The 26274-nt window shown below is 41.2% G+C and overlaps 1 protein-coding gene across 2 annotated transcripts in view; it reads right to left on the bottom strand.

Annotated features, from left to right (window-relative positions):
- RELN (reelin) overlaps positions 1–26274 on the bottom strand; it is a 290574-nt gene that overhangs the window by 157620 nt on the left and 106680 nt on the right. For both annotated transcript variants that reach the window (XM_068167080.1, XM_068167089.1), the window contains exons 4-6: positions 16147–16217; positions 7657–7689; positions 5991–6069 (exon numbers count right to left, since the gene is read on the bottom strand). In XM_068167080.1, the coding sequence (XP_068023181.1) occupies positions 5991–6069; positions 7657–7689; positions 16147–16217 (183 nt within the window). The remainder of the gene's footprint in view (positions 1–5990; positions 6070–7656; positions 7690–16146; positions 16218–26274) is intronic.

Genomic DNA, 26274 nt, shown 5'->3' with positions numbered 1-26274 from the left:
AACTAGACATGAACTAGAAGAACGCTTGTAATTCTGTAGGATTTTGGCTATTTATGGACATTATTTTCAATATCAGCCCATATATCTCAGAGGTTTATAGTAGAGCCTTTGCTACATGCAGGGAGACACATTCATGGCAGGAAAACTTTGCCCGTGAATACCTCCTACTATCTTGTGAAAGGTGAGGCTGCTCAATCCAAGAGATTTTCATTTATTTGTTAATTGTCATACCTCAGTGAATACAAAGTTATTCATATTTTCTGCTTCTGTCTTGTGGTCTATGAAATACTGTCTGGAAATCCAGGAGAGATGTCCTCCTAATACAGCTGTGTCATCACCCCATGTCTTTGCTAGGATAACTCCTCTTGTAAGAAATTGGAGGGCTGTTGGTATTTCTGATTCAATCTTTGTGATCAATGCATTACCTTTGACAATCAATTGCTCACTGACTTGACAGGAATGCATGAAGAGTAAGGTAATTGTTCCTCAAATATCATCACAGTATTACACATTTAGAGATAATCCAGTGTGTTCCTCTCCTGGTGCAGGCAGGAAGGTCCATTCCTTTTCCATTTACACAAACAGCACACTATTCATTGCCCTAGCTGGATACAGCTATTTACACTTTCTCACCTGCTTAGTCTAAAAATCTTAGCAGGTTAAAAATCACTCCATCTTTTTCCTTACAGCTGGTACTCACTGCCACTGCTGACATGTGTCCTATTCATCTAGCTATCTTCTCTGAAGACCTGTCATTGCTCTCATCTCTGGCTTAGAGTCCCACCTCTCTGCTATTGTTCTTCACTTTGCTGAAGGGGAAACATCTGCTGTTTCCTCATCTCTATTTGTCATCTCCTTTCCCTTTACAATACCTGAATTTGTGGGCATTATATTGACTGATTTCTTTTGTGATGTCTGGACTGTAAAGAAGATAAATATCTCAAACTGCCAAGAGATTATCAAACATAAATCTTTCTGAAGTTTAATCCCACAGTTTTAGTGCAATTTGAAAACTGCTTTAGGACTTCTCTCTCCTGTCACAAAGCTCTCCTCCACTTCCTTGCCACTGCAAATATCACAGTAGCTCTTCATTTCTCACACACCATGAAGAAGTGATGGAACCCATTTCCTTTTGATTGATTTTACATGCTCAGCTTTTTTTCATGTCACCTTTGAAGAGTGTGTCTTCTTTAAGTGACTGTGGTTTGGAGGCTTTGAGAAAACACGTGGCATCAAGTTAGGAAGGAGAGGTTAGCCAGAAACAAGCTTCTGTACAGCCTTTCTTTTTCAAACAGACTGAATCCTCTGCTGTCTACAGCCCTGATGTTAAAACTGTTCTATACAGAAATGTGCTAGTATCTGTTCTTTATTATTTTACGCACCTTCTTTCTTGCCCCCCTACCCTCCCCCACCCTTCCCTTGGTCGCAACATTAAACCATTTATGGTAGGATTAAACGGAATATTTTTTCTAAATTTGTTCTTGTTTGGCCTGCTTTATTTCATACACAGCACCTTTTTTATACTCTCTTCTGCAATTTTATGAGCTTACATGAAAGTAAGATGGTCACAGAAACAGGTTCTCAACAACCTACAGCATTCCAGATACCATCCGTGTTGGACCCCTTCTTTCTCATCCAGACATTTCATGGTCCTTTCCTGGCAAGTAGTACACGGTGCATATTTTCTTTTCTTATAGAGGAAATCTATTCATTTTAGGGTTCCCAAGTTTTCTGAACTAACACACTCCTGCCAGTTTTCAGCAAGTGTCAGGGACCACTAGTCATGTGCACTGTTAGATTTCTCACTGACAAATAAATTTCATTGTCCAATTAGTTGTGCAAGTCAGCCATGAACCACTTAGCACAGCCATCAGTGCTACCACAGAGTGGGAGACACCTGTCTTGTGTTTCACAGCTGATACATCTTAGTTGGAAAATACATTGGGCATTTATGAATAAGTGAAACATTTGTTTCACAGGCCAGAAATCTTTGTCAATTTGGTGGCAAATGAGACCCAAGAAATGAGGTCATCTCTATTTAAGTAAGCCTGTTTGTACTTCTGGTCTGGGAGCTTTGGGAAAGAACCATATTCTGATGTGAGTGTACATTGGAATCAAAGAATGTAAGCATCAGTTGGACACACTACCCAAGAAAATACTCGTGGTGGTTGAGTGCCAAGGAAATGAGATGACAGGTTCCCATTCCCACATTTCCAACACAGAAATCCTATCTGCTTCCTTCTTATCTCTTTTTCTCCTATCTCCTCCTCTCCTTGTCTTTTTCCACTTTAGCAGTTTCTCCTGTTTGCTTTCAATAACCAAACTGGTTTTGACCAGGAACCCATTCCTGAATGCTATGACTTTTCTCTTTACAAAAAGCTTGATCTCAACCTTCCCTTTTTCTCTCCCTTCCCTTGCAGTTCCAGAAACATAGCCATTTCCTTCCTGCTCCTGAGTGTCCAAAGAAACCCAGATGGTTGCTGTGTAGGATGTGTCTTTTAATGCATTTGAAAGAGCAGCAATCCATAAAAAACAACCAATCACTCTTGAAATGTGCACCCCTGCACAAAACGGTTTGATGTGAGGCCTCTCCCAGCAAGCGAGTGGCACACCAGCTCTGCTGGGAGTCATCAAATTGGACACATACAGCAACTATGAAGTGCTTTGCCTGTGCACTTTGAGTGTGTGTCTCTGCCAGAACCATACATGCCCAAAAGGGGATCAGGAGGAGTGGGAAAATATTAATCACATCCAAGCCAGTGTTATACAGGATTTGGGAAGAAAAGATCATAGGAAAATATAAAAATTTCTCTTTTCATCTTCACAAAAATTATGGTTTCAGAAATCATTAGAGTGGCTTAGTCTAACTGGCCCCTGGTGACATGGCACTGATGGAGTATTGGCACACACATGGCAGCTGCTACCGCACACTGAGCGCAGCAGACCAGCGGCTGAGCAGTGCTGTGGAAATCCTGCTCTAGCAGCTACTGCAATTGTCTGTGGTAAAGATGGGATTTTAGCAGCTGCCAGGGGGAAAAAAAAAAAAAAAAGCAATTTTAGGGCGGATGGCATAAACTGTTAATAATCCCTGATTTAACTCCCAGTAGACAATCAAATGAGAATGAGCTTTCTGCCACTAAGCAGGTCTTCACTGGAGGCAGAGCTACTGCAGAAATCCTGTATGCAGAAAAGCCTATAACAACTCATTGTATTTTTATTTGTGCTCCGCTTTTATCAAACATTGCTGAAGATGTTGGCTTCCTGCTGTTACTACAGGAAAATCTATCTCAGGATTGCCCTGAGTTTTGGGATGTTCTCTCTTATGACACTTCTCTGCACTGACCCACCAATCAAGGTAGGTCAAGGTTATTCCAAATCCAAATCTTGAGGACAAAAGGAGCAGGAGGCTGGGGTCTCTTTTAGTCTGAAATGTCTCTGTTGAGGCTTCTATAAAGCAAGGATGAATTTAAAGATAATAGAGTAATGGATAAATAAATTACAGAGGCTCCCAACAGACAGGCCTTCTGTGAGTTATGAGACATCTGCAGGGAAATAATGCCACCTCTCATTTCTTTCCACTCAAGTCCATTTAACACACTGCTGCTAAAGCTATCTACCTTGGCAGCTATTCTGTAACCCATTAAGAGTCCTTGATCTATTCACTCTCATGAAGAAAGACGGGGGGTTGTATTATAGTATTCCAGGTCCTTAATGCATCTGTGTAGAAAAACTTTTAAAGAGACAATAGAAAAGGAACAAAAGAAGGCAAAGTAGGCACATATTTAAAAGTACTACAATGTATATGCAAAAGAAAAATATCCACAAAAATCCAAAACCCACAATCTTTTTACATAGGACAAGAAACTGTGAAAGAGCTGCACAGATGGAAAACTGTGACAGGCCTTAATAAAAGGGAAATGAAGTCAGATTTCACAGAACATATGTATTCCTGACAAACAAATGCAGGTAGCTGCTAAAATGTCCATCAGGAATGTGTGTGAGCAAGATAAACTCAGTAACATTTTTCTGTCTTGTATGAATTAATTAAATAAGTTATATTTATGAAACAAAACTGAAGGGATAGAGAAGTCAGTAATAACCTCATATTGAAAAACGAGACTCCAAACTTCACAACTTCAAGTCAAGACTGATAGATGTGTTTATCTGGGTATTGTATGACCAGTGGATGTATTCTCTGTACAGAACAGAATCACTTTTGAACTCTAACTTCCTCCTTTATGATGTGTTTACATAGATCATTGTGACCGTTTGAGGCTGTGCCTTTAAGAAAGGAGCAGTGCTGGAACACTCTGGCTGAATGTTTTGGAATAATAACGAAAACAATCAGATATTCTAAACTAATTTCATCAGTGGATTGGTAGAACGCGGTTTTAAGTTTTAGTGCAGCTGGAATTTTTTCTCAGTTCATTCCTTTCCCTCTCCCTTCCAGCTTGCCTGCTTCTGGGTTCCTAGCCAGAACGACCTTGGACAAGATAAGCACTAATCCTGCATGCGCTTTTTTGAGGCCTAACAAAATTTCATCCTTATTAATTACCTTTTTCTCTCTAACCCTCTTTGGGAAAAAAGGGAGGTAGAGGGAGAGAAGAGGGTACAGGGGGGAACCCTCCTCTGTCTAGAGGAGGGAATTTCGTTCCTGTATTCTTTTTTTTTTTCCTTGCTATATATTTCTGTATATATATTGTAAATACTGTATATACTGTGTACATATCTCGCATTTTCCCATTGCTTGTCAATATAGCCACATCCCTTTGCTTCTCTGGCTGTGTTAGCTGTGGATTTTTTTTCCTCTTTGTGGGGAGAGAAAGCTAGCCCTTCTCTCTCAACCCACTACAATCACTGTGATTGGTGTGGTGGGAAAATTATTAATATTTAAGACTGAGAGGTCTGGCTAAGTTCTATCTTTGCTAAAAGAACACTCTTTTTAACTACAATATAGAAGACTGTGATTGTGTCCAACTCCCCATTTCTGAGCTAATTCCAGCTGTGCCACTCCTGTAGGCTCTGGCAATACTCATCTCTTCATACTGATAGTGTCCTGGGAACTGTGGCTCAGACTTGCGGAGTCCATCCCTCCCACGTATGGATACTTGGCTTACCTAACATGGAAAATATTGGGTTTTCTCCCACCTTTCCTTGGGCCTCTACAAACACTTGGAAGAGAACAGGGGAGCTATGACCATAGTCAATAAGGATTCTTCCTGACTTGCCCTAAATTGCACTTGCTGTATGATGCATGTGGAGTTCCAAGACTCTTCAACAGCATCTACCGGTTAAAATACTTGCTGGTTTAGACACAGAATGAAATACAAATGACCTTGCTGAAGAAACCTAATGGAAAAAAACAACTCAGCAACTAGGACTTGCTGCATAGAGCTGGGAAGGGAAGAGTTTTCCTCCCTATTAAAAAGTTGGCCTTTCACAAAAAAAAAAAAAAAAAGAGTCAACCTTAAATGTTTCCAGCAGCTGAAAATCAAATTGAGGTATTCAATTCCAGTTATTGTTTATAAAATATTTTAAATTATTTGGAAACATTTTATTTCAGCTGAGGAGTTCTCACTCCAGTTAGCCTCACCAAAGAGAGCTGTTACATGAACTTGCAATGGGAAGGGGGGAAAGTTTACTTACTGAAATTCATCAACTTTTCCATTCAAAGCTATGATTTCAAGAAATCAAAATTTTCACACTAAAACATTCACTGAGCTCAAGCTCTACTCCTTTCTGGTTTTGGATTAACTCAAAATTTGAAGTCAATGAGAAGTTTTCACTCATTTCAATGAGCTTAGAATTTATCAGTTACTCATCAGTTAATGAATTAATACATTCAGGTCTCAGAAAAAAGATAACACCCAACCTTACACCAATGTGAGCTGAGGCATCTAGGAATTAATGTAGTACTAATACCTCACTACAGTAAGTATAATGTTTTAATTTACTTAAGTGTGTGTGAAGGAAAGAAGTCTGAAACTCACCACATGTTAGGGTTCAGTTCTTGCTGATGGTAAGAGTCAAAGTCATCCCGTAAGATAATGTTGTCACTGTGCATTTCAGCTACAAAGGAAAGAAGCACTATATGAAAAAATCCAGTGTAACCATCCAGTGCAGTCCAAGTGTTGCCTTACCAGAAGTAATGCATGGTAAAATGAGAAAATCAGGGGTTTTACACATGCTAGTTACAAAAGCAGCATTTTCTCCATTACAGGGTTTGGGTTTTTTTCTTACTCTGGATCACAGTACCACACATCACCAGTGTGATGGCTATGGAAAGATGCCATCATCAAGTACATGCTAAGTGTTTGAATAACCTTTGTTCCAAATTCTTGTTTGCTCTGAACATGCAGAAACTTTCTTCTGAATCCAGAGTTTGGAAACATTGTACCAAGGAGATGTCCTGGTGACTGTACTACACCTCTCATAGTCAAGAAGTTAATTCTGATAACTTGTAAGCAAAAATCCATGGGCTCATTGTAATTTATCTGATGCTATCTGGAGCTGGCAGTAAAGGTCAGCTCATTTATGAAACATAATCTGTGAGTTACATTACACAAATGTTTCTAACCATCAGGCTGCAAGCTTTGGACTCCACTTTTGCCCCTATACTTACATATGTAAATTTATGTATGATGAACAAAAAACCCCAAATCCAAAGCTTTGGCATCTATATTAGAGAGACCCTTCTCTATAAATACTTCTGTTAAATGAATTAACTAACTGTCTCTTGCTATTGAAACTGAGCAATCATGACAGAGTCTGGCTTAGACTAATCAAAGTGCAACACATGGGTTGATGGATGCAGGGCTGAAGCCCTGGAGAGGGTGGATGCCCTGCTTGGAAAGTAGGAGAAGCAGTGCCCTGCTTCTGGGTGCACTTTGGAGTCGCACTGGAACAAATATCTTCCTCCCAGCAGCTCAGTACTGATGTGGCTGCTCTGTCCCACACTGTGGCTCACAGGTCATAAAGTCATAGAATGGTTTGGGTTGGAAGGAACCTTAAAGATCGCCTAGTTCCAACTACCCTGCCATAGGCAAGGACACCTTCCACTTAGACCAGGTTGCTCAAAGTCCCATCCAGCCTGGCCTGTAACAGTTCCAGGTATGAAGCATGCACAATTTCTCTGGGAAACATGTTCCAGTCTCTCACCACTCTTATAGTGAAGAATTTCTTTCTACATCTAATATAAATCTACCCTTTTTTAGCTTAAAGCAAATAACCCTTGTTCTGCCCCTACAGGCCCTTGTAACAAGTCCCTGTCCAGCTTTCCTGTAGGTCCCCTTTCAGTACTGGAAGACAGCTACATGATCTTTTCCATGCTGAACAACCCCAGCTGTCTCAACCTGCCTTCACAGAAGAGGGGCTCTAGCCCTGGTTTTCATGTAAACAGATGCACTGACACATAGCTAGGAAGATGGGCTCTGCTGTATGATATATTCACACTGCAAGGGCTCAAAAGCAATAAATAAACAAACAGCAATAAAAACACAATGAAAAAAACTAACCAGAATTAGGCGTAATTCAATCATTTTATATGAGTTTTATTTTTATTCAAATTCCCCAGAGCTGGTTTCACATGATCTTACCCATGGTTTATTACAAGTTAGTGATTCTGAATTTTAGTAATAAGAATGGCAAACCACCTACCTAGGTGAGGGTGTAAGGGAGCTTCTGTTGGGGCTGTGGAAAACAAAGACACAATGCATGAATATCTTCTATGACCAGGGATTAATTGCAGTGTTAAAATATTGAATCAAGATAAAATTGTACAATACATGCTCTCTAAGTCAGCTACCCTACAAAGTTACAAAAACATTGTAGGAAAGAAAACTGTATATTCACTAATTAAGTATCAATAGTAAATGAAATACAATAAATGTGGTATAGCAAGGAAAGACAGATCACTTCTAGTCCAGGATTAGGGGGTATTCTTAGAAATAATTTGGGTTAAGATGCAGCAGTTCAGTGACTGAGAAGGAGAGGAGGAATTAGGCTGAACAAAGGAAACAGTCTGGATGAGGCAAACCCACCATATTAGGACCATTTCTGTTGCACTAGACAACACTATACAACACTGTCATTGTGAAATGACAACATTTTAAGTAGCTTTCTCCTAACACTTTACATCAGGAGTCTCATTATACAAATGAAAACAGATTGTATCTGAATGGACACAGCTACATAAAAAATATAGGGAGGTCCAGAAAGTGACTACACAGTGCTACATACTCCATGGTAGCTACTAGATCCATAGCTTCGTGTTGTCTTAAATCAAAGTAAGTTACAGCTCTTTCTTGGAGGCAAAGACAGTGCATATGAGCGAGCTCCTGAGGAGCTTCTGCCTCTTTCACTTCTCAGTACCTCAATCATGAAGCTATATAGCTACCAAAGCTGTACTTTGGAAAACAGAACACCAAAAAAAGAATTTCTCAAGCCAGAATTCTTTTGATGATTCTGTGTTCCTTGTTGGGCACTGACCTAAATTGTATCAGTAATCCTGATCTCTTCAGCATATTTGCAAAAAATCCCTGAAGTGCTGCATTTCTGTCATAACATCTGACAAACTAAAATTAGATTAAAAATAAACAAAAATGAATGCAGCAATCTGTGTAAAGCCCTCCACACGGCAAGTCCAACACAAGGCTCTCGATTTTATTTCTCTCTTCCTGCTCTCCCCTTAAACACTGGGTTTGCATAGAGGCGTGACATTCTGTGATGAAATTGCAGCATTTCATGGGGAAATTGGTGATTAAGAAGATTGAGCAAGGAACAACTGAAGTATCTGCAGAACAGAAAATGGTGGCAAGTAGTCTGGATTTAGCTTAGACAGAAATCTTTAACTAACTTAAGATTTGGAAGACCAATAGATTTTCCCTTCACCCAGTAGCCTTACTTTTTTATATTTATATACACAATACTGAAAACGGCCACAGAAGCACTGAAAGCTTTACATAAGAGAAAAGCAAAGGCATTCTCAAGAGCCTGAAACCACCGAAGTGCAGAAAAATTAAGTCAGTTTTAATTTATGCAGCTAACTCACTCCATTTTTCAGACAAAGAAAACCAACCCTCATCTATGCCATCTAGTCCTCCCCAGCAGAAATGTCAGTAATGACTCTAGCAGTGGCCAACACCTTTCACCATGATGGTAGAACGTCTGAAGCAATATCACTCCAAGTGTATTTGTCCCTTGCAGTCCCAGGCACTGTTTTTCTCTGTGAAGGCATGCATACATTTCTCTAGACAATTTTTTTAAACTATCTGCTCAGAAGAAATGGATTACGATGGATTAACAGAAGTATTTCCCAGACTGAGCAGTGCAATGCTCTGGATTTTGCCCATAAGAAAAGAACCACTTTATGGCATGGGATTTGAAACACTCGTGACACTGTAAGTGATTAAGCTGAAAACAAGACTTCTGTCTCTCATGCTCTGTATTACCCTTTCTCATCAGTTCCACTTCATCACTAAGGGATGATCCACTGCAGACATAGGTGTAGGTGACAGTCACTCCACTAGTGCTCATTAATGAAGGGGATGGTCACATCAGACCACACCTCAGGCAAGCTCATTAGTTGACCTAGTAAATTCATTAAATTAGCCTTTGAGCTAATGGAAAGAGACTCATCTGAAAGAGACCCTCCTCTCCAATGAGAGCAGTTCAGACCTCACAATGAAAATGAAAAAGTAGATTGTCATTCATCCCAGGGCACTTGCCACAGACCATTGGAAGAGGCTCTCTGTGGAAGACAGCCCACCCCAGGATACACACAGTCACTAAGGATGCCTTCTAAAGTTATGCAAAATGTCAGCATTCAGCCACAAAGCACAGGACAGCACAAACCTGGAACCTTTGAATCTGCAAACTCCTTAGACTTGGTCATTTATTTTTTACCACGACTACCTGTCTATGTGATTAAAGAATATAAACTTGAGATCTGAGCCCTTCCTTTATCTGCATGGTATACTGCGAAATAAAACTGCTTCCCAATATGCTGAACTGAAGGAAATTGTGCAGATAAACTCTAATGCTATTGATAACTCACTGAAAACTAAAGGTGGAGTTAAGCAAACATTTAATATTGGGCCAAAGGTTGTTCTTACAAAGACTTGATGTTGAGGAGGGATTACATTTCTGAAATCTTTACAGGATATGAGAAACTTGAGAATTTTTGTCTCAAGTATTCCTTTATATGATTAGTAATTCAAATTCCAGAGCTGAATATGACAAAAGGCTATGAAAGTAACATTTCATGAGTGACAGACCTAGACTTTAACTTCCCTTTCAATAATTTCTGTATTGCATTTTATACTACATTGCAAAACAGCACTGTGTTTATCTTCAGGTGTTGTAAAGTCCCCAAAATAATAGAAATTCAGAGCATCACACAAAAACTACTACAATTGTTCTAGAATATTCTCAGATCTGCCTTTTGTATGAGTTTAGAAAACTACCTACTTCAAAACATTACCGATTGTATAGTAGACTATATAAGATTACTGAAGTCAAAAGGAGTTGTTTGGACATAAGGTTGGGTGGGTTTGACACTAGAGTTAGTATTTGTGTGGCTCCAAAATGCATCTTAGCCTGAATAAGAATGTTAAGCAAAAGAATTTATTACTTGATTTTTAGCTAGAACTCTGGGTATGTGCAGAGCTTTACAAGAGATTAATTGTGCTAAGCGAAGAATGGAAATGGAGCTCAGAGTTCACAGTCTAGGAGACATGAGTAAATACCATATGAGAAAATGCAAGGAAATGGAGGATGCTTGCTGTGTAAGACAAGGCAATCCCTTTGGTAACAAAAAGCACAGAAGTGCACAACACAAAGTGATTCAGAGGAAGAAAGGATGCAGTCAGACTGGAAGCATGAGAATCTCAAGAAAAGTAAAGGAATTCAAAAGTCAGTGGGGTCACTGTGGGGCTCTGTGTCAATAGGCTGGGTGAGAATGAAGGCATCTTTTGGAGTAAAAGGTTAAAATGTTCTGAGACTGAAGTAAGGCCACTTAAAGGTTAAGTCAATAGAAAAATATGCCTTATTTTGGTTAAGCTGGAAGGGAGGAAAATATGAGAGGCGAGAAACAAAAGGACATTTTCAAATAGAGGAGTTGGAATATAAGGGGCAAAAAAAGAATTGTGATGGCCCTGATGTCAGTGGGGAAAAAAAATCCCAAACCAAAATTATTAAATGGTAATGGTTAACCATTAAGCAAACCCGGCATCTAATTCAGCTAGCATAATGCAAATTAAAGGCATGGTTCCATCAGCATCAGTTGGCACTATTGACCCCCATATTCCACAGATCAGTGGGGTTAAGGCTCAGTACAGGGACAGGCAAAGGATACAAAGAAGATATTCTTAAAACTCATTGGAAAACAGACTTTTGGGTTTGTTTTGGATTCTTCCCCCTCCCCCCCAGTTTTCCTCAGAACTCTGAACTTTTTAAAAAATATAAAGAAAAAATAAATTACCGAAGCACAAATGCTCAGCTCCTCCCACAGAAACACTGTTCTCAGAGTTCAACAGCTAGCAGCCATTTGCTGTTGCTCATCACAGTATCACAGTATCAGTTCATCAGGAGATGTGGAGAGGGGTATATTCTATTTTTCAGATTATGAAAAGTCTGTTCCCCCTTGTCATTATCAGCCTGATGAAGATAAAAGGGAAACTAATGCTTTTATTTAGACATCTGCCAATACTTTCTCTCTACTGGTAAACAAAGTTGCTATTGAATGATAGAGGCTGAATATCCCCCAGTGAGTCAGTGAGTTGCCTGAGGGTTGCATTATTCTTGCTGACACACAAGCCAAGGAACAATACCCCAGATCTAAAACTCCAATTCCTGTTCTGTGAAATACTGCTCTGGTCAAGCCTGAGAACCTGCAATTCCTTCTGAATTTGTTTTTCACAGTATTCTTATCTTTTACAAGGTACAAAACATGTCTAAAAGTTCTTTCACAAACATTAAGTCAAAAGCTATCAAGTAAGAGAGTCTGGGCCACTTCTCAAGATTTACTTTGATATGGAGATATCTGTCAGACTGTAGAGGGCTTTCTTAAGAAAGGAATTCCAATCCTGTCTTCTGTGGCATTGGAGTACAAAATTGTGTAAAATTCTGGGTGCTATGCTGATAGGAATGATTTTGCCCAAAGAGGGAGCAACATCCTTCACCTTACCCATCTTTTAGTTTTACCTATCTGAGATTCTTCTCTGGTCAGTCAGAATTAAATCACAAATCTCCCAGTATGGTCCCTATTCCAAAAAGCAGTGTTTCTGGTCTGGAGTTGTTTAGTGCACAGAGAAATTGGCCTCCTTCATGCTTTATCACACTTCTTGCTGAGTGAAAGGTATGCAGGGTTGCCTGATGTGAGTGCCAGCTGCACCCAGCCCTGCACCATGCACTGTTCCTCCCAGTAGCATTGCTGTTTTCACAGACCTAAACTCTTCTGAGCTCCATAGTGCGATGCAGCAGGTCTGATGTTTTGCCAACTTAATTTTAATTACGCTACTGTTTATGAATGTATAATTTTTGTTCTAGAGAAGCCAGTATGAATCAAATTGCACAATAATTCTTACCTTATTTTCAATTTATTTTGCTATTAGATTGAAAAGTTAAAGATATTGTTAATGAAAGATTTTACTAATGGCAACATCATTGATCATTAACATCCTTATTTGTCCCCAAAAGTATTTATAAGACATCAATAGTTTCTGGCTTGGCTTATGTACTTTGTTCTCTTGGCTGCTTGTGCTGGATTAACTCTTTTGTCTTGTAATTTTTATGCCTCCTTTCTTCTATATCCAATAAAACTCTTATAAACTTTAAAGCTTACATGAGTTCTCAAAGATCTCTCTAGCTTCCTAAAATATTTATTATATGCTGAACGTACATCTTTTCAAGTGATTATTTTGCTTTCTTGAGTGTCTTTCCCTATGGCATCATTCTTGATTCCATTTACATTTTACGTAGGGCTGCTTGTTTGTCATTGCCATTCCTTAACACCACCCTTTATCATCCTCTAATTCTCTTCGAAGTAAGAACTACACTTTCCTTTCATTGCATAAATCCCATTAGCTCTGTCAGGATTTACTAATGCACATCTGAGGGTGGACAGCCATAGTGAACATGATTTCTGAGATTCCATGCTACTTTCCCATCTTCTTGTATATCCTTTGTACTGTTTATTATGAAGTCTGACATCACCTCCAGTGAACACACTTATTAAAAAGATATCCTGTTATAAATCTATGAAGTAGGCTGTGGTTTTATTTACTTTATTTAGTATGTCACATCATCCACTACAGCATTTCAGTACAGTAATGTTTAGGGCCAGAAACAGACCATAAAACCTCATATATGTCAATCTACCTTGCTGTTGTGCATGTATCCTAATATGGTATTTGCATCTAAATAAATTCATTAATTCTTTTCTGAAGGAATCCTTTGTTTATGTTAATAGCATTGATGAAACTGTGATTGTCTTCATGGAATAAAAGCAGTGAGGCATGCTTCAAAGAGAGCATCTTCTTTTTGAACAGGAAAATGAATCCCAACAGTATAAGAATTAGAACAGTGCTGTTTAGGGGGACTAAGGCAATGCACCTTGTCTGATGAAAAAATAAGAACAGACAGGCAGAGGGAAGCCTGATGCTGGAATGGATAACAGGAGGAAGTGCAATGGGTGGTAGGGTGGTTGACTGAGTCAAGAAAACTGTGGCTGAGCTAAGAAATTAAGCCTTTGTGAGCATAAAAATGTGGGATAAGGACCAAGAGAGCCTCCAAGAAGCTTATACACCTGTATTGCAGGGAAATTTGACTACAGGGCTGTCATACACTGTTAGCTGAATACAGAACAGTACCTCTGGGTGATGCCTGTTTAAAACAAACTGATCTACTTTTGAAGTAACCAAAATGACATCACACATTTTGGAGAAGACAAATTCATAAAGACCCTGAAGTGACTGTGTAAAAAGCAAAGAATTGGTGTGAAAATCATGGGGAACACAGAAGTCGTGAGGATGCAGGAGACTATGAGAACATGGGAAAGCTCAAGGTCCTTTCAAGGGAAGTGGTGCAGGATGTGGCTGTCAGTGGCTGGGCAGGAGCAGAAGGCAAAGGGACTGCCACAGCTGAGCAGCCAGTGAGGGCCCAGGGTTGGTACATTAGCATGTTTTATTCTCTACACACAATCGATGCACAAATCCCATTTTCACCTTGTTCTGCAATTCATCAGGTCCCTCAGGGACAGCATGCGGTGCCATAACAACTTGCTGTTCTAACCAACAGAAGTATTTCTAAAACACTGATTTGAGGTTAGGTTACACTCCAAAACTAGAGAAATGTAAAGAAGGGTGCAAGAATTCCTATTTCTGCTGCTGGCTCTCCTGGTAGAAGGTATTTGAAGAAAGAACTATCAAAGCTTGTATGGATGGATTTCTACTCTCTAATCTCTTTTCTTCAAGTAGTGAGAAGTCTTACTGCTTTGCTTATATTCTCCTCAATCATCCTTCCAACTGACAGTTGTGTATTCTTTGCAGTTTGTTTGAACGTAGCTTTCAAAGTGATGGTCAGCCAGCACTCTGGCTTCCTGTCACCCTGCCATCTATATATCTTCCTTCTTCCCTTCCTTGTTCTGGCCACCACAAGCTGCCATTGGCTGTGGTGCACTCATTATGCAGCCCTGCTTTGGAGAATTTAATCTGTTTATAAGGCTTTACATCATTTTATGCTGATGACTCTGCATATTAATTCTTCCACTCATGACTTGTGTCCATCTAGCAAGTAGCCTGTGTGACATATCCTCACCATTCTTCTTAGGACATCTCAAATAGTGATCCTGCCAATTCCCTCTTATTAGTCATCGAAACACTGCTCTTACACACCTACATCGTAGGGGTACAACTCTTGTTCTGAACACTAAATACATTTTGGTAGCCTATCCAGGTATTTTTTCACTCCATGCAGTAAAAATGCCCATACATGGCAGGCCAAACCATCTTTCATTCACACTGGGGTAACACTCTCATCCTACTCTAGAACCTGGGTTATGTTTTTTAAACTAATTTAAAGCAGCACTAACTTCCTGGCTTTTCAGTGCACACCTTCAGTCACTTCTCTGACTCCCCTTTCCTACTTCCCATTGAAATCTTAAAATACTGAAAACTCAAATACTGAAATTGAAAATTTAAATACTTTCCCCTCATTATCAGAGAGTTACTATTCTTACCTTACATAACTCAATTTATGTTCCTGGCATAATGTTCAGTATCTTGGTGCAAAAGCCATTGCAGAGGTACTCTCAAAATCACAAGAAAAATCCCCTGGAGCTCTAATACTCCCCAACGCATTTAGTGGAATTTTCTCTTGTTTCTTAATATGGCAACACACTTCTAATTGAAATATTTGTTTTAGACCAGTAGACCCATGTTCCACTGTCTTTTTTCACACAGAAATGTCACTGGAATTTTGTGGAGAAAACAATCAGCATAGAAATTCCTTTCTCTCTGTGTACCAAAAGTTATAGGTTGCTCCTCTACTTCTCACTGCTTTAATGAAGCAGGTTCAAAGCAGTGTACTGTTAGCAGATAACATCTGACAACAAGACGTTTAGCTTTAGGTTATTCATTAAAAGGATATATATGATAAGCTGTGCAAACAATTAGATTCCCAAAGTCAAACATTTTGTTTAGCTATAGAAATGATCAAATGCTATAGGTGACGGGCAAAAATTTGATGGCCTACTTTCACAAAATGTGAAAGCAGCTTCTTCTCAAAGATGTGTCTGAGCTGGATAGCAAACAAAGATTTTACTGCAGGCATACTGCTTTTTTTTTTCTTATACTTAAAACAGCGAGAGTTAAAAGTCAGCTTGTGGTTTTGACAAAACAAAAACATTGGTTGTTAAAGGCTGATTTCAGATAAGTGTGTAATGCAGTAGGATTTACTTTAACTTTGTACATTCCCCAATATTCAGCAGAGAGGACCAATAATAAATGGAAAGTATGAAGCCAAAGGAAGTATCAATTTTAAGAATATAAATGAGATCCTGACATCAGCTTCACAAAATAGCTTCCATGATAAGCAGCACTGACATGAGTACAACGGAAAACTACATTTTAATAAGATGATGGCTCTTACCTCCCTGTTCACAAAGCTGTTGTGCTAAGGCATCCTTGAATATAACTTGGCCCCTATGAGTAGCTGTAGCCCTGTAAACATAAAAAAAGACAACAATTAATAATGTAGCATATTTATATATGTATATGCATGTCTATATGCATGGCTAACCAAATCACAAGTCCCATTCTGCTTCCCTCTTGTGTTCTTCTTCCTGCACTCTTAAAGTCATAGAATTATTGGGAACAGTCAGCATGGCTTTGCCAAGGGCAAATCCTGCCTGACCAACCTGGTGGCCTTCTATGAGCAGGTGACAAAATTAATAGATGAGGGACGAGCAACTGATGTCGTTTACCTGGACCTGAGCAAAGCCTTCGACACTGTCCCGCACCACATCCTGGTCTCCAAACTGGTGACACATGGGTTTGATTGGTGGACCACTAGATGGATAAGGAACTGGCTTGATGGCCGCACCCAAAGAGTGGCTGTCAATGGCTCCATGTCCCAGTGGAGGCCAGTGACAAGTGGAGTCCCTCAGGGATCAGTCCTGGGACCTATCTTATTCAACATCTTTGTGGGGGACATGGACAGTGGCATTGAGTGCACCCTCAGCAAGTTTGCTGATGACACCAAGCTGTGTGGTGCAGCAGACACGCTGGAGGGAAGGGAGGCCATCCAGAGGGACCTTGACAGGCTGGAGAGGTGGGCACAGGCCAACCTCATGAAGTTCAATAAGAGCAAGTGCAGGGTCCTGCATCTGGGTCGAGGCAATCCCAGGCACAAATACAGGCTGGGCAGTGACTGGCTGGAGGATAGCCCTGAGGAGAGTGACTTGGGGGTGCTGGTGGACAAAAAGCTCAACATGAGCTCTCAGTGTGCACTTGCAGCCCGCAAAGCCAATCAGATCCCGGGCTGCATCAGGAGAAGTGTGGCTAGCAGGTCGAGGGAGGTGATCCTCCCCCTCTACTCAGCCCTGGTGAGACCCCACCTGGAGTACTGTGTCCAGTTCTGGAGCCCCTATTACAAGAGGGATGTGGAGGTGCTGGAACGTGTCCAGAGAAGGGCCACGAGGATGATCAGAGGGCTGGAGCACCTCTCCTATGAGGACAGACTGAAGGAGTTGGGGCTGTACAGTCTGCAGAAGAGAAGGCTCCGAGGTGACCTAATTGTCGCCTTCCAGTATCTGAAGGGGGCCTACAGGAAGGCAGGGGAAGGACTTCTCAGGATATCAGGTAGTGATAGGACTAGGGGGAATGGAATGAAGCTGGAGGTGGGGAGATTCAGGCTGGATGTGAGGAGGAGGTTCTTCACCATGAGAGTGGTGAAACCCTGGAATGGGTTGTCCAGGGAGGTGGTCGAGGCCCCGTCCCTGGGGGTGTTTAAGAGCAGGCTGGATGAGGCTCTGTCCAGCCTGATCTAGTGTGGGGTGTCCCTGCCCATGGCAGGGGGGTTGGAACTAGATGATCCTTGTGGTCCCTTCCAACCCTGAATGAAACTATGAAACTATGAAACTATGAATAATTTGTAAGATTTTTTCAGTACATAGCAAGAAGAAAAGTTCCTAAAGTAAAATCGTTTAGTTGTTAACAAAAAACACTGGCACAGGGATTCAGTGAAGGACATGAGTAAGCACCTCTCCAATTGCCAAAGACAAGAAATGGATGCAGAGGTGCTGCCCTGTGAACATTAATAGTCACCTGACCCAACAGGCAATACCAAATTGTTGCACTGTTAAATGCTATTGACAGACACGTGGAGACTGAATGGGTGTCCAGAAATCTTTTCTAGAAGCAAAGGGAGAGACAACCAAGCTCTGACTCTGTCAAATGTCTCCGTCAAACATCTCCCAAAAAAATAAGATCTGACAGCATTTGTTGATACACTGCACTGGGGTTTGCTGCCAGTTAAGTTGTTCTTTCTGTTAATTTCCCTCATTGTCCAGACAAGCTAAAGTGGACTTTCTCCTTTTATTAAAAAAAAAAAAAATAAAAAATGGAAATCATCATTCTTTCTCTTTTTTTTCCCCCTCAAGTTAAGAAGCCCAGTATCTGCACACTGCCTGTCATCTAGCATTTCACTCTGTGAACAACATTCTGTTTTCTTGGTCTCCTCTGGTCTCAAGTCTGTCACCATCTTCGATGAACTAATATTCTTATAGCTGTACACAGTTTCTATACTTGAGCTCTCACCGTTTCATCTAAAAAGTAATTGCTTCCTATCCAGGACCCACAGCCAACAGACCACCTCATGTACCACAGAGAAAGGTTTCTCATTTTGTTTTCTCATAGTCAGCTAGAAATACAATGCAACTTGATTGTTTTTCTCATACAGAAGTGCCCTGCTAACAGTGCTAGTCATTCTTTATTCTACTTTCTTGCTTGCTTGCTTCCTTCCTCTTTGGAAGGAAGAGCAGAGCTCCGGGTTCTTTCATAATGGCTGGTTTTATAGGACAGCAGGACTGACTGTAGTACATGGGAAAGGCTTATCTCACAGGGGGAAAAGGATTCTAGGACAAGAACTACTATGACTCATTCATAGAGCTTTAAGCTAGAATCAAAGGGGGATGGGGTTGTTACTGGGTTTGCACCAGTGTTCTACTATTAATGAAGATCAGAAGGCCTCCCACACCCCACCCCGTCAAGGTGGAATTGGCACACTCAGCTTGCTCCCTGAAATGCCTGTGCACCAATGTATGGGGAATAAAAAGGAGGAGTTAGAAATCTGTGTGTAGTAAAGGGGTTGTGATCTGGTGACAATTACAGAGACATGGTGAGACAGCTTCCATGAGTAGTCTGTGGTCATGGATGTCTGTGTCCATTTTAGGAAAGACAGGTCAACAAGACAAGGTTGCTCTTTATGTGAGGGAACAACTAGAATGTATTCAGTTTGGTCCAGGGGTGGATGAGAGTTTGTGGGTATGAATTAAGGGGCAGGCTAGCATGACTGATACTGTTGTGGGTGTTTATTAGAGATCACCTGATCAGGACGAGGAAGTTGATGAAGCCTTCTACAGGCAGCTGACAGCAGCCTCATCATCACAGACCCTGGTTTTCATGGGGGATTTTAACTATCCAAGCATTTGCTGGAAGGCCTATTCAGCCAGCCAGCCACAGTCCAAGAGGTTCCTCCAGTGCATTGCTGATAACTTCTTGATACAAATGGTGAATGAGTCAACTAGCAGAGGAGCGCTATTGGACCTGATACTCACTAACAAGGAGAGTCTGGCTGAAGTGGTAAAGGTTGAGGGCAGCCTTGGCTGTAGCAATAATGAGACGGTGGAGTTCAAGATCTTGTGTGGTAGGGACAGAATACCAAGCAGGATCACAACCTCGGACTTAAGCAGAATCAACTTTGGCCTTTTCAAACAATTGCTAGGGGAAATCTCATGGGACAGGGTACTAAAAGGCAAAGGGACCTGTGATAGTTGGTTAATATTTGAGGATGTCTTCTTTCAAGCTCAAGATCAGAGCATTCCAACAAATAGGAAAGTGAGAAAGGGAGCCAGGAGACATGCATGGTTAAGTAGGGAACTGCTAAGCAAACTCAAGTGGAAGAAGAGAATCTACAGATCATGGAAAGAAAGGCTGGCCACTTGGGAGGAGTATAAGACAGTTGTCAGAGGATGTAGGGAGGCAACTAGGAAAGCTAAGGCCTCCTGGGAATTGAACCTTGCAAAGGAGGTCAAGGACAACAGAAAGGGCTTCTTCAAATACATTGAAGGCAAAACTAACCCTAGAGGCAATGTAGGCCCACTGCTGAATGAGGTCAGTGACAGACGATACAAAGAAGGCAGAGTTACTAAATGCCTTGTTTGTCTCCTTCAATACTGCTGGAGACTGTCCTGAAGAGCCCTAGACCCCTCAGTCCCCAGAGGAAGACATGGCAAAGCAGTTTTCCTTGGTTGATGAGGACTGGGTTAGGGAACGGTTAAGACATCTGAACATCCATAAATCCATGGATTCTGATGGCATGGAGCTGTGGGTGCTGAGAAAGCTGGTGGAGGTCATTGCCTGAGCACTCTCCAAGTCTTTGGTAAGTCGTGGTGGACAGGAGAGGTGCCTGACAACTGGAGGAAGGCAAACATCACTCTTGTCTTCAAAAAAGGCAAGAAGGAGGACCCAGGTAACTACAGAATGGTCAGCTTCACCTCCATTCCAGGAAAGATAATGGAACAACTTATCCTCAGTGCTGTCCTTAGGCATATCAAGGACAAGAGGGTCATTAGGAGCAGTCAACACGTTTTTACCAAGGGGAAGTCATGTTTGACCAACCTGATAGCCTTTTATGAGGACATAGCCAGGTAGATAGGTGATGGCAGAGCAGTGGATGTGGTTTATCTTGATTTCAGTAAAGCATTTGACACCAAAGCACTTGACACCACCTCCCACAGCACCCTTGCAGGTAAACTGGGGAAGTATTGTCTGGATGCTTGGGTAGTGAGGTAGTTTGTGAACTGGTTATCCTGGATATCATCCAGGATGTACACAACAGCAACCATAAAATTCCTTTATGAGGCAGCTGGGTGCAGAGTTGGAACACAGACCACATGCAGAGTGGAGCTCAAGTATGTGTCTAAACAAACAAACACCAACTGAAACCAATAACACCAAACTGTGTCCTGTTTGCTGCATCTCTGCATGTGTGTGAGAAAAACAGGATCTGGGGAGAGAGCCAGCAGCCAGCTGAATGGTCTGCATCTCTCTGTGTCTATCATCCCTTGCTTGATAATGCAGAGTAGGAGCCAATTCTTGTTGCTCCATAGCAGGAGTGAGCTGCACCCTTGTGAGAGACTAAATCTTGTTTCTCTTGATGTGACTCAACAAAGATAAAATCACCTTTGCTGCTTGCCCAGACAATAGCTGATGCGTATTGGGCTGACGCCACTGGAACAACTCTCTGGAAGGTACATAGATAAAGATTGCTCACCAGACTGCAGATGCCCTAGAAATAATGAGCAGAGGCCACTGCTATTGATACTCTCTGGAATATGCATATTCACCACCTGGACTCATACCTACAACTGTATAAAAGATCTGAGCAGCTACTAGCTCAGGAGAAGGAAAAGTCCTGGACAATGCCGCTGAGAAGGAAAACATGAGAGAAGGAAAAGACCAGGGCAATGCTGCTCTGAAGAAAAACAGAGAGAATACCAGGAGAGAAAAAATGACAGAGACATCACCACATAGCCTGGCAGAAGCAGACCAAGAGGAACCCTCTCTCTGTGTCCTACGTTCTGCCTGCTACCACTCATGGAGCTGAAGAGACTGCTCAGAGGACAGCACAGCCAACAAGGACAACATCTCCTCTATGCCAAAGCTTCAGTAGCCTTTCTTCACAGACTCAACATCTCCTCCCTTCCAAAGCTGCAGCAGCCTTCCTCCACAGACTCAAACTGTCTTGGGGGTGAGGGGTGTGGTAATATAACTCCTCTCCTCTTCTCTCTCCCTTTTCTCTCTCTCACTCTCTATTCTCTCTCTCCTTCTGATCCATCCACTTTATTTGTGTAATAAATAGTCTAGCTGTTGACATTTTGGCCTCATTTGTGCCTCTAATTTCCTAACACTGGAATATTCAAAAGAACTGAGTCTCTTTCCCTCTCTGGACTGAGACAACCCTGAAGACAGCAACACTGTGCAGCGAGGGCACAGATTCTGACATCACATGTTCACACCAGCTTAAGTTTTTCAGTGGGTTTCTGCATAAGTTTTCCACAGGCCAGGGCAGGTTCAGAGAATTATTAAAGGCTGTCACTGCTGACAGTTTAACAGCATCACCTGCTTGATTTTCTCTGCATTTATTCTTTATTCACAGAGCAAGACAGAAATGCAGTCCAATTCTGCATGATTTAAGCTGCTTTCAGAAAGAGCAAAATGGGGAGCTCCTGCATGGAACTTTCTTTGCTGGTGATGTCATACGATCATAGAACTGTTTCAGTTGGAAATGACTTAAGATCATCCAGTCCAACTGCCAACCCCAAAGTGCCATGTCCACAGATTTTAACACCTCCAGGAACACGGACTCTACCTCCATGGGCAGCCTGTTCCAATGCCTGACCGGTCATTCACTAAAGAAAATTTTCCTCATATCCAATCGAAACCTCCCTGTTCTTACCTGGTAGATAAGATTACTGGACTAGGATCATGAATTTGAGGTTTTTTTATCTTTTAAACTTGTGTGTAACATATTCACACCCTATCCATTCCTGTATTCACAGTGAAGTTTAAAAGCTTCATCATATTTAGAGTACTTATAATAATACTGACAATGCTTAGAAAAGGCTCTACTAGAGAAAGAAAACTATTGTACTTTCAATTATGGGGTTTGTTTTCACAGAATAAGCAAACATTAGGGTTTGGAAAAGACCCTGAAAGATCATCCAGTCCAACCCCGCTGCCACAGCAGAATCACCTAGAGCAGATCACACAGGAACATGTTCAGGAGAAGGAGAATCTACAACATCTCTGTGCAGCCAGCTCCAGGGCTCCAGCGCCCTCACACAGAAAAAGTTTTTCATTCTGTTCCTGTGGCACCTCCTCTGCTCCAGCTTGCCCCCCATTGCCCCTTGTCCTGTCATTGTACATCCCTGAACAGAGCCTGGCTCTGCACATCTTTATCAGCATTCACATATATAAACATTAATGAGAGGAAGCTGGAGATTTAGGAGGATCTAGCAGGACCTTCCAAAATGCCAGACTCATAACTGTAAGTGTGGGAAGGGGATGGCTGCTGACCTAATGTATCTCCAGCAACTGTTTTTTCTGCTGTTTTTCAGAAGTTTCTACACTGTCTTAAAGGTAGTTAAATATTGCTTAGATGAAAGGTACTTAGTAACTGGTGCTACTCCACACAAGTCTATCATCCTGCATCAAGAAGAGTGTGGCCAGCAGGAGCAGGGAGGTCATTCTGCCCCTGTACACTGCACTGGTTAGGCCACACCTTGAGTACTGTGTCCAGTTCTGGGCTCCTCAGTTCATGAAGGATGTTGACTTCCTGGAACGAGTCCAGAGAAGGGCAACGAAGTTGGTGAGGGGTTTGGAACACAAGCCCTATGATGAGAGACTGAAGGAGCTAGGGTTGCTTAGCCTGGAGAAGAGGAGACTCAGGGATGACCTCATTATTCTCTACAACTACCTGAAGGGAGGTTGTAGACAGGCGGATGTTGGTCTCTTCTCCCAGGCAGCCAGTACCAGCACAAGAGGACACAGTCTCAGGCTGCACCAGGGGAGGTTTAGGTTGGATGTTAGGAAGAAGTTCTATACAGAGAGAGTGATTGCCCATTGGAATGGGCTGCCTGGGGAGGTGGTGGAGTCACAATCATTGGAGGTGTTCAGGAGGAGACTGGATGGGGTGCTTGGTGCCATGGTTTAGTTGTTTAGGTGGGTTGGATTGGTTGATGGGTTGGACGCGATGATCTTGAAGGTCTCTTCCAACCTGGTTTATTATTCTATTATCCTAATCTGTCATTGTATTCTATTCCTTGCCAGATAAAGGGCAAGTGACTAATCAAATCTAAGTTGTCGGTCAACCAAAGTATAAGATCCATGCTCTGCATGTCCCTAGAGGTAATTCCCCACTAGGAATTAATCATTCCAAAGAGGTGAGGAAAAAAAATGAAAAATGGGAGGGAACAGAAACATTCTGACATGAGAGCTTCAAAAGGAAAATAACTTAGAGGAAATAAGGTTCCCTTCATATAAACTTCACACTTCCATTAGCCTAGATGTATTTGTCTGCTTGGACCTATGCAAGAGAGAAAGGAAAATGAGTTTTTAAAAGTAGCAAGAGGAGGTAAACTGCTGACAGAGAAGAAAGAGGTCTGAACACAGGAATACTATATCAAGTGTCAAGGCTCACTGTCAGTTCAATGCACTACTAACCCTAAGCATCAATTACAGCAATTCTGTAAAGAATTTTCCTTCCTAAAGCCCAACTACTCAAGTTGAAAATGGATGCCAATAAAGACTTTTAGATTGTCACTGAAAAGCAGAGAAAGAAATATGGCTTGCTGATTTTCTACCTGAACTATATATAGTCCCCATCGCCTGTGAAATAAGTCTTGAAGTGCAATCTTACTCAAGTGCTAACAAGCTTAAAAATACTTCAAGTGCAGCACTCCCAGTTTCTCTGAACATACCCTAAGAAATACCCCACTGTGTGATGAACATTTGTTCCAGGTGATTTGGGAAGAAAACCCAGAGCCACTTGCATACAGCCATGAACCTGTGGATAGAGAGATGTTCCTCCCCGCCTCCTGTTGATTAGATGCAGTATGCTGAGTGGTGTGTCCAGGAGCAGAGTACCTGTCCTTGGCCTTACCCTGAAGCTGTCACTGTTCTGGAGTTTACACACCTGGTGCTCACTCTCTCCTTATAGGGGTGCTTGGAATCTGCCTTCTCCCTGGACAAACTCATTTGGGAGATGTCTTGGAAAAAAGACTCAGGTTTCCTACAATGAAATACACCATCTCATGACAGAGCCAAATAGGTTCTCAACATGAGCAAGAAAAACAGGGTTATTTTTTACCCTCACTAACCGAGTTTAACTCTATTCCAGCTGCCAGCAGCTGTATTGCATATCTCTGCATGACAGTTTGTGAATACTTCCACTGGAGGAATTTCATGATGATACCCACAACACCAGCTCCAGTGACATCGGTGACTGGCTATACAAAACTGAGATTGGTCTTCCCAAGCCCCACAAAGCTGTTCCTCCAAATTAGGTCTCCATAGACTGCATTCCCTTTCTGCTGCTCCAGGGAAGATGGTCAATGCTGGGTATCTGGCAAGCTTGGGCAGGAATGGAAAACAAAGCAATGCACACCCAGTAATTGCTGTGGTGATTGAATATGGAAGTATCTCATATTTCACACTAGACCCACAGATGTCTGGTTTAGCCTATGTCTCCCACTATGGTTGAAACCTTAAGTGACAATTTCTTCAAGAGGAATCAGGACCAGTATATTAACCTCAACTGAGAGCTGGTGTTGGTGTTAGCAAGGAAAATACACAGAGTACTTGTGGCTGCTGAAGCAGAATGTGCTTTAGTGTCTGTAAAGCTTTATCACCAGAAATCATGCATGTGGAGAAAGGGACCCAAAAGTCTTAAAATTTTGTTTAAAAAAAAATAAAATATGATTAAAAAAAAAAGCATAAGACAAATGTCAAAAGCCTTCTCAGCAAGAGCAAATAAACACCAAGGAAATAAATCAAAGTCTCACTTTGCAGATGTTTCTGATATTAAACCAATTTTTAAAACAAAATGTGTTCAGAGGTGGGCTCCCACACACTCTCTACCACTCTGAAAAGATAATAGTAACTCTTTCAGTCTTGCTAGACCCAACTTGCATCCAGCTGGTCTTGTAGATCTTCTCTCACTCAGTGCAACCCCTGCAAAAGCTATTTTTTAAAAGCTACAACTCTGACCACATTCCTCCCTCTTCTAAAACATGCCATAGCCCATGCACAGTCCTGTGTGTATTCGTGGTCCAGCACACACTTACAAGACACAATGTAGGTGATGCTGCTGCTCTTTGGCATCAAAAAAGAGTTTTATACTTGAAAGAAATATGATTAATTGAGGAAACTACAAGGGGAGGAATAAGGCAGTCAAATGGTAACATCAGCCCAAAATGAAATGGATTTAAATTTTTTTATGGTTTAATATAGAAACCTGTGCTGAACACAGTGTTGGTCTGACTAGGGATTGAGTTGTGCAAACATTTAAAGACTTTAACCAAGACATGAATAAAACAAACATTCTCAAGTAGAAAACCAAAGGAGAATAACATATAACCACAGATCCATTCTCTGTAATACTGGCTAAGGTTACAGCACTGGATGCAGAAGGGTGGGCAGGAAGATCTAGCTCCTACACTTTAACATTTTTAAGAAATTTCTTTTGTAGTCCTAAAAAAACCACCAAATATATTTGTTTCTTTGAAAAGTGTGAGTACAAAAGAGGGATACATACAACAATATATATTCATTAAGAGAGAGTCAAAAACAAGAATTACCATTTAAAACTGTGTAGAAATATTTTCAGTCTCCTTTCCCTTGTATCTCAGAGAATAACAATTATTGCTTTATATATATATATATATAAATAATTCTTTTTAATTCTATCTAATTTATGTGACTGGAATGATTAGAG

Source organism: Melanerpes formicivorus, unplaced genomic scaffold (genome assembly GCF_026170545.1).
Source record: "Melanerpes formicivorus ecotype bairdi unplaced genomic scaffold, bMelFor1.0.p_v2 SCAF_3, whole genome shotgun sequence".
Classification (NCBI taxonomy): Eukaryota; Metazoa; Chordata; class Aves; order Piciformes; family Picidae; genus Melanerpes; species Melanerpes formicivorus.
The sequence above is the reverse complement of the archived record's forward strand: the minus strand, read 5'-3'. Positions and strand labels throughout refer to the sequence as shown.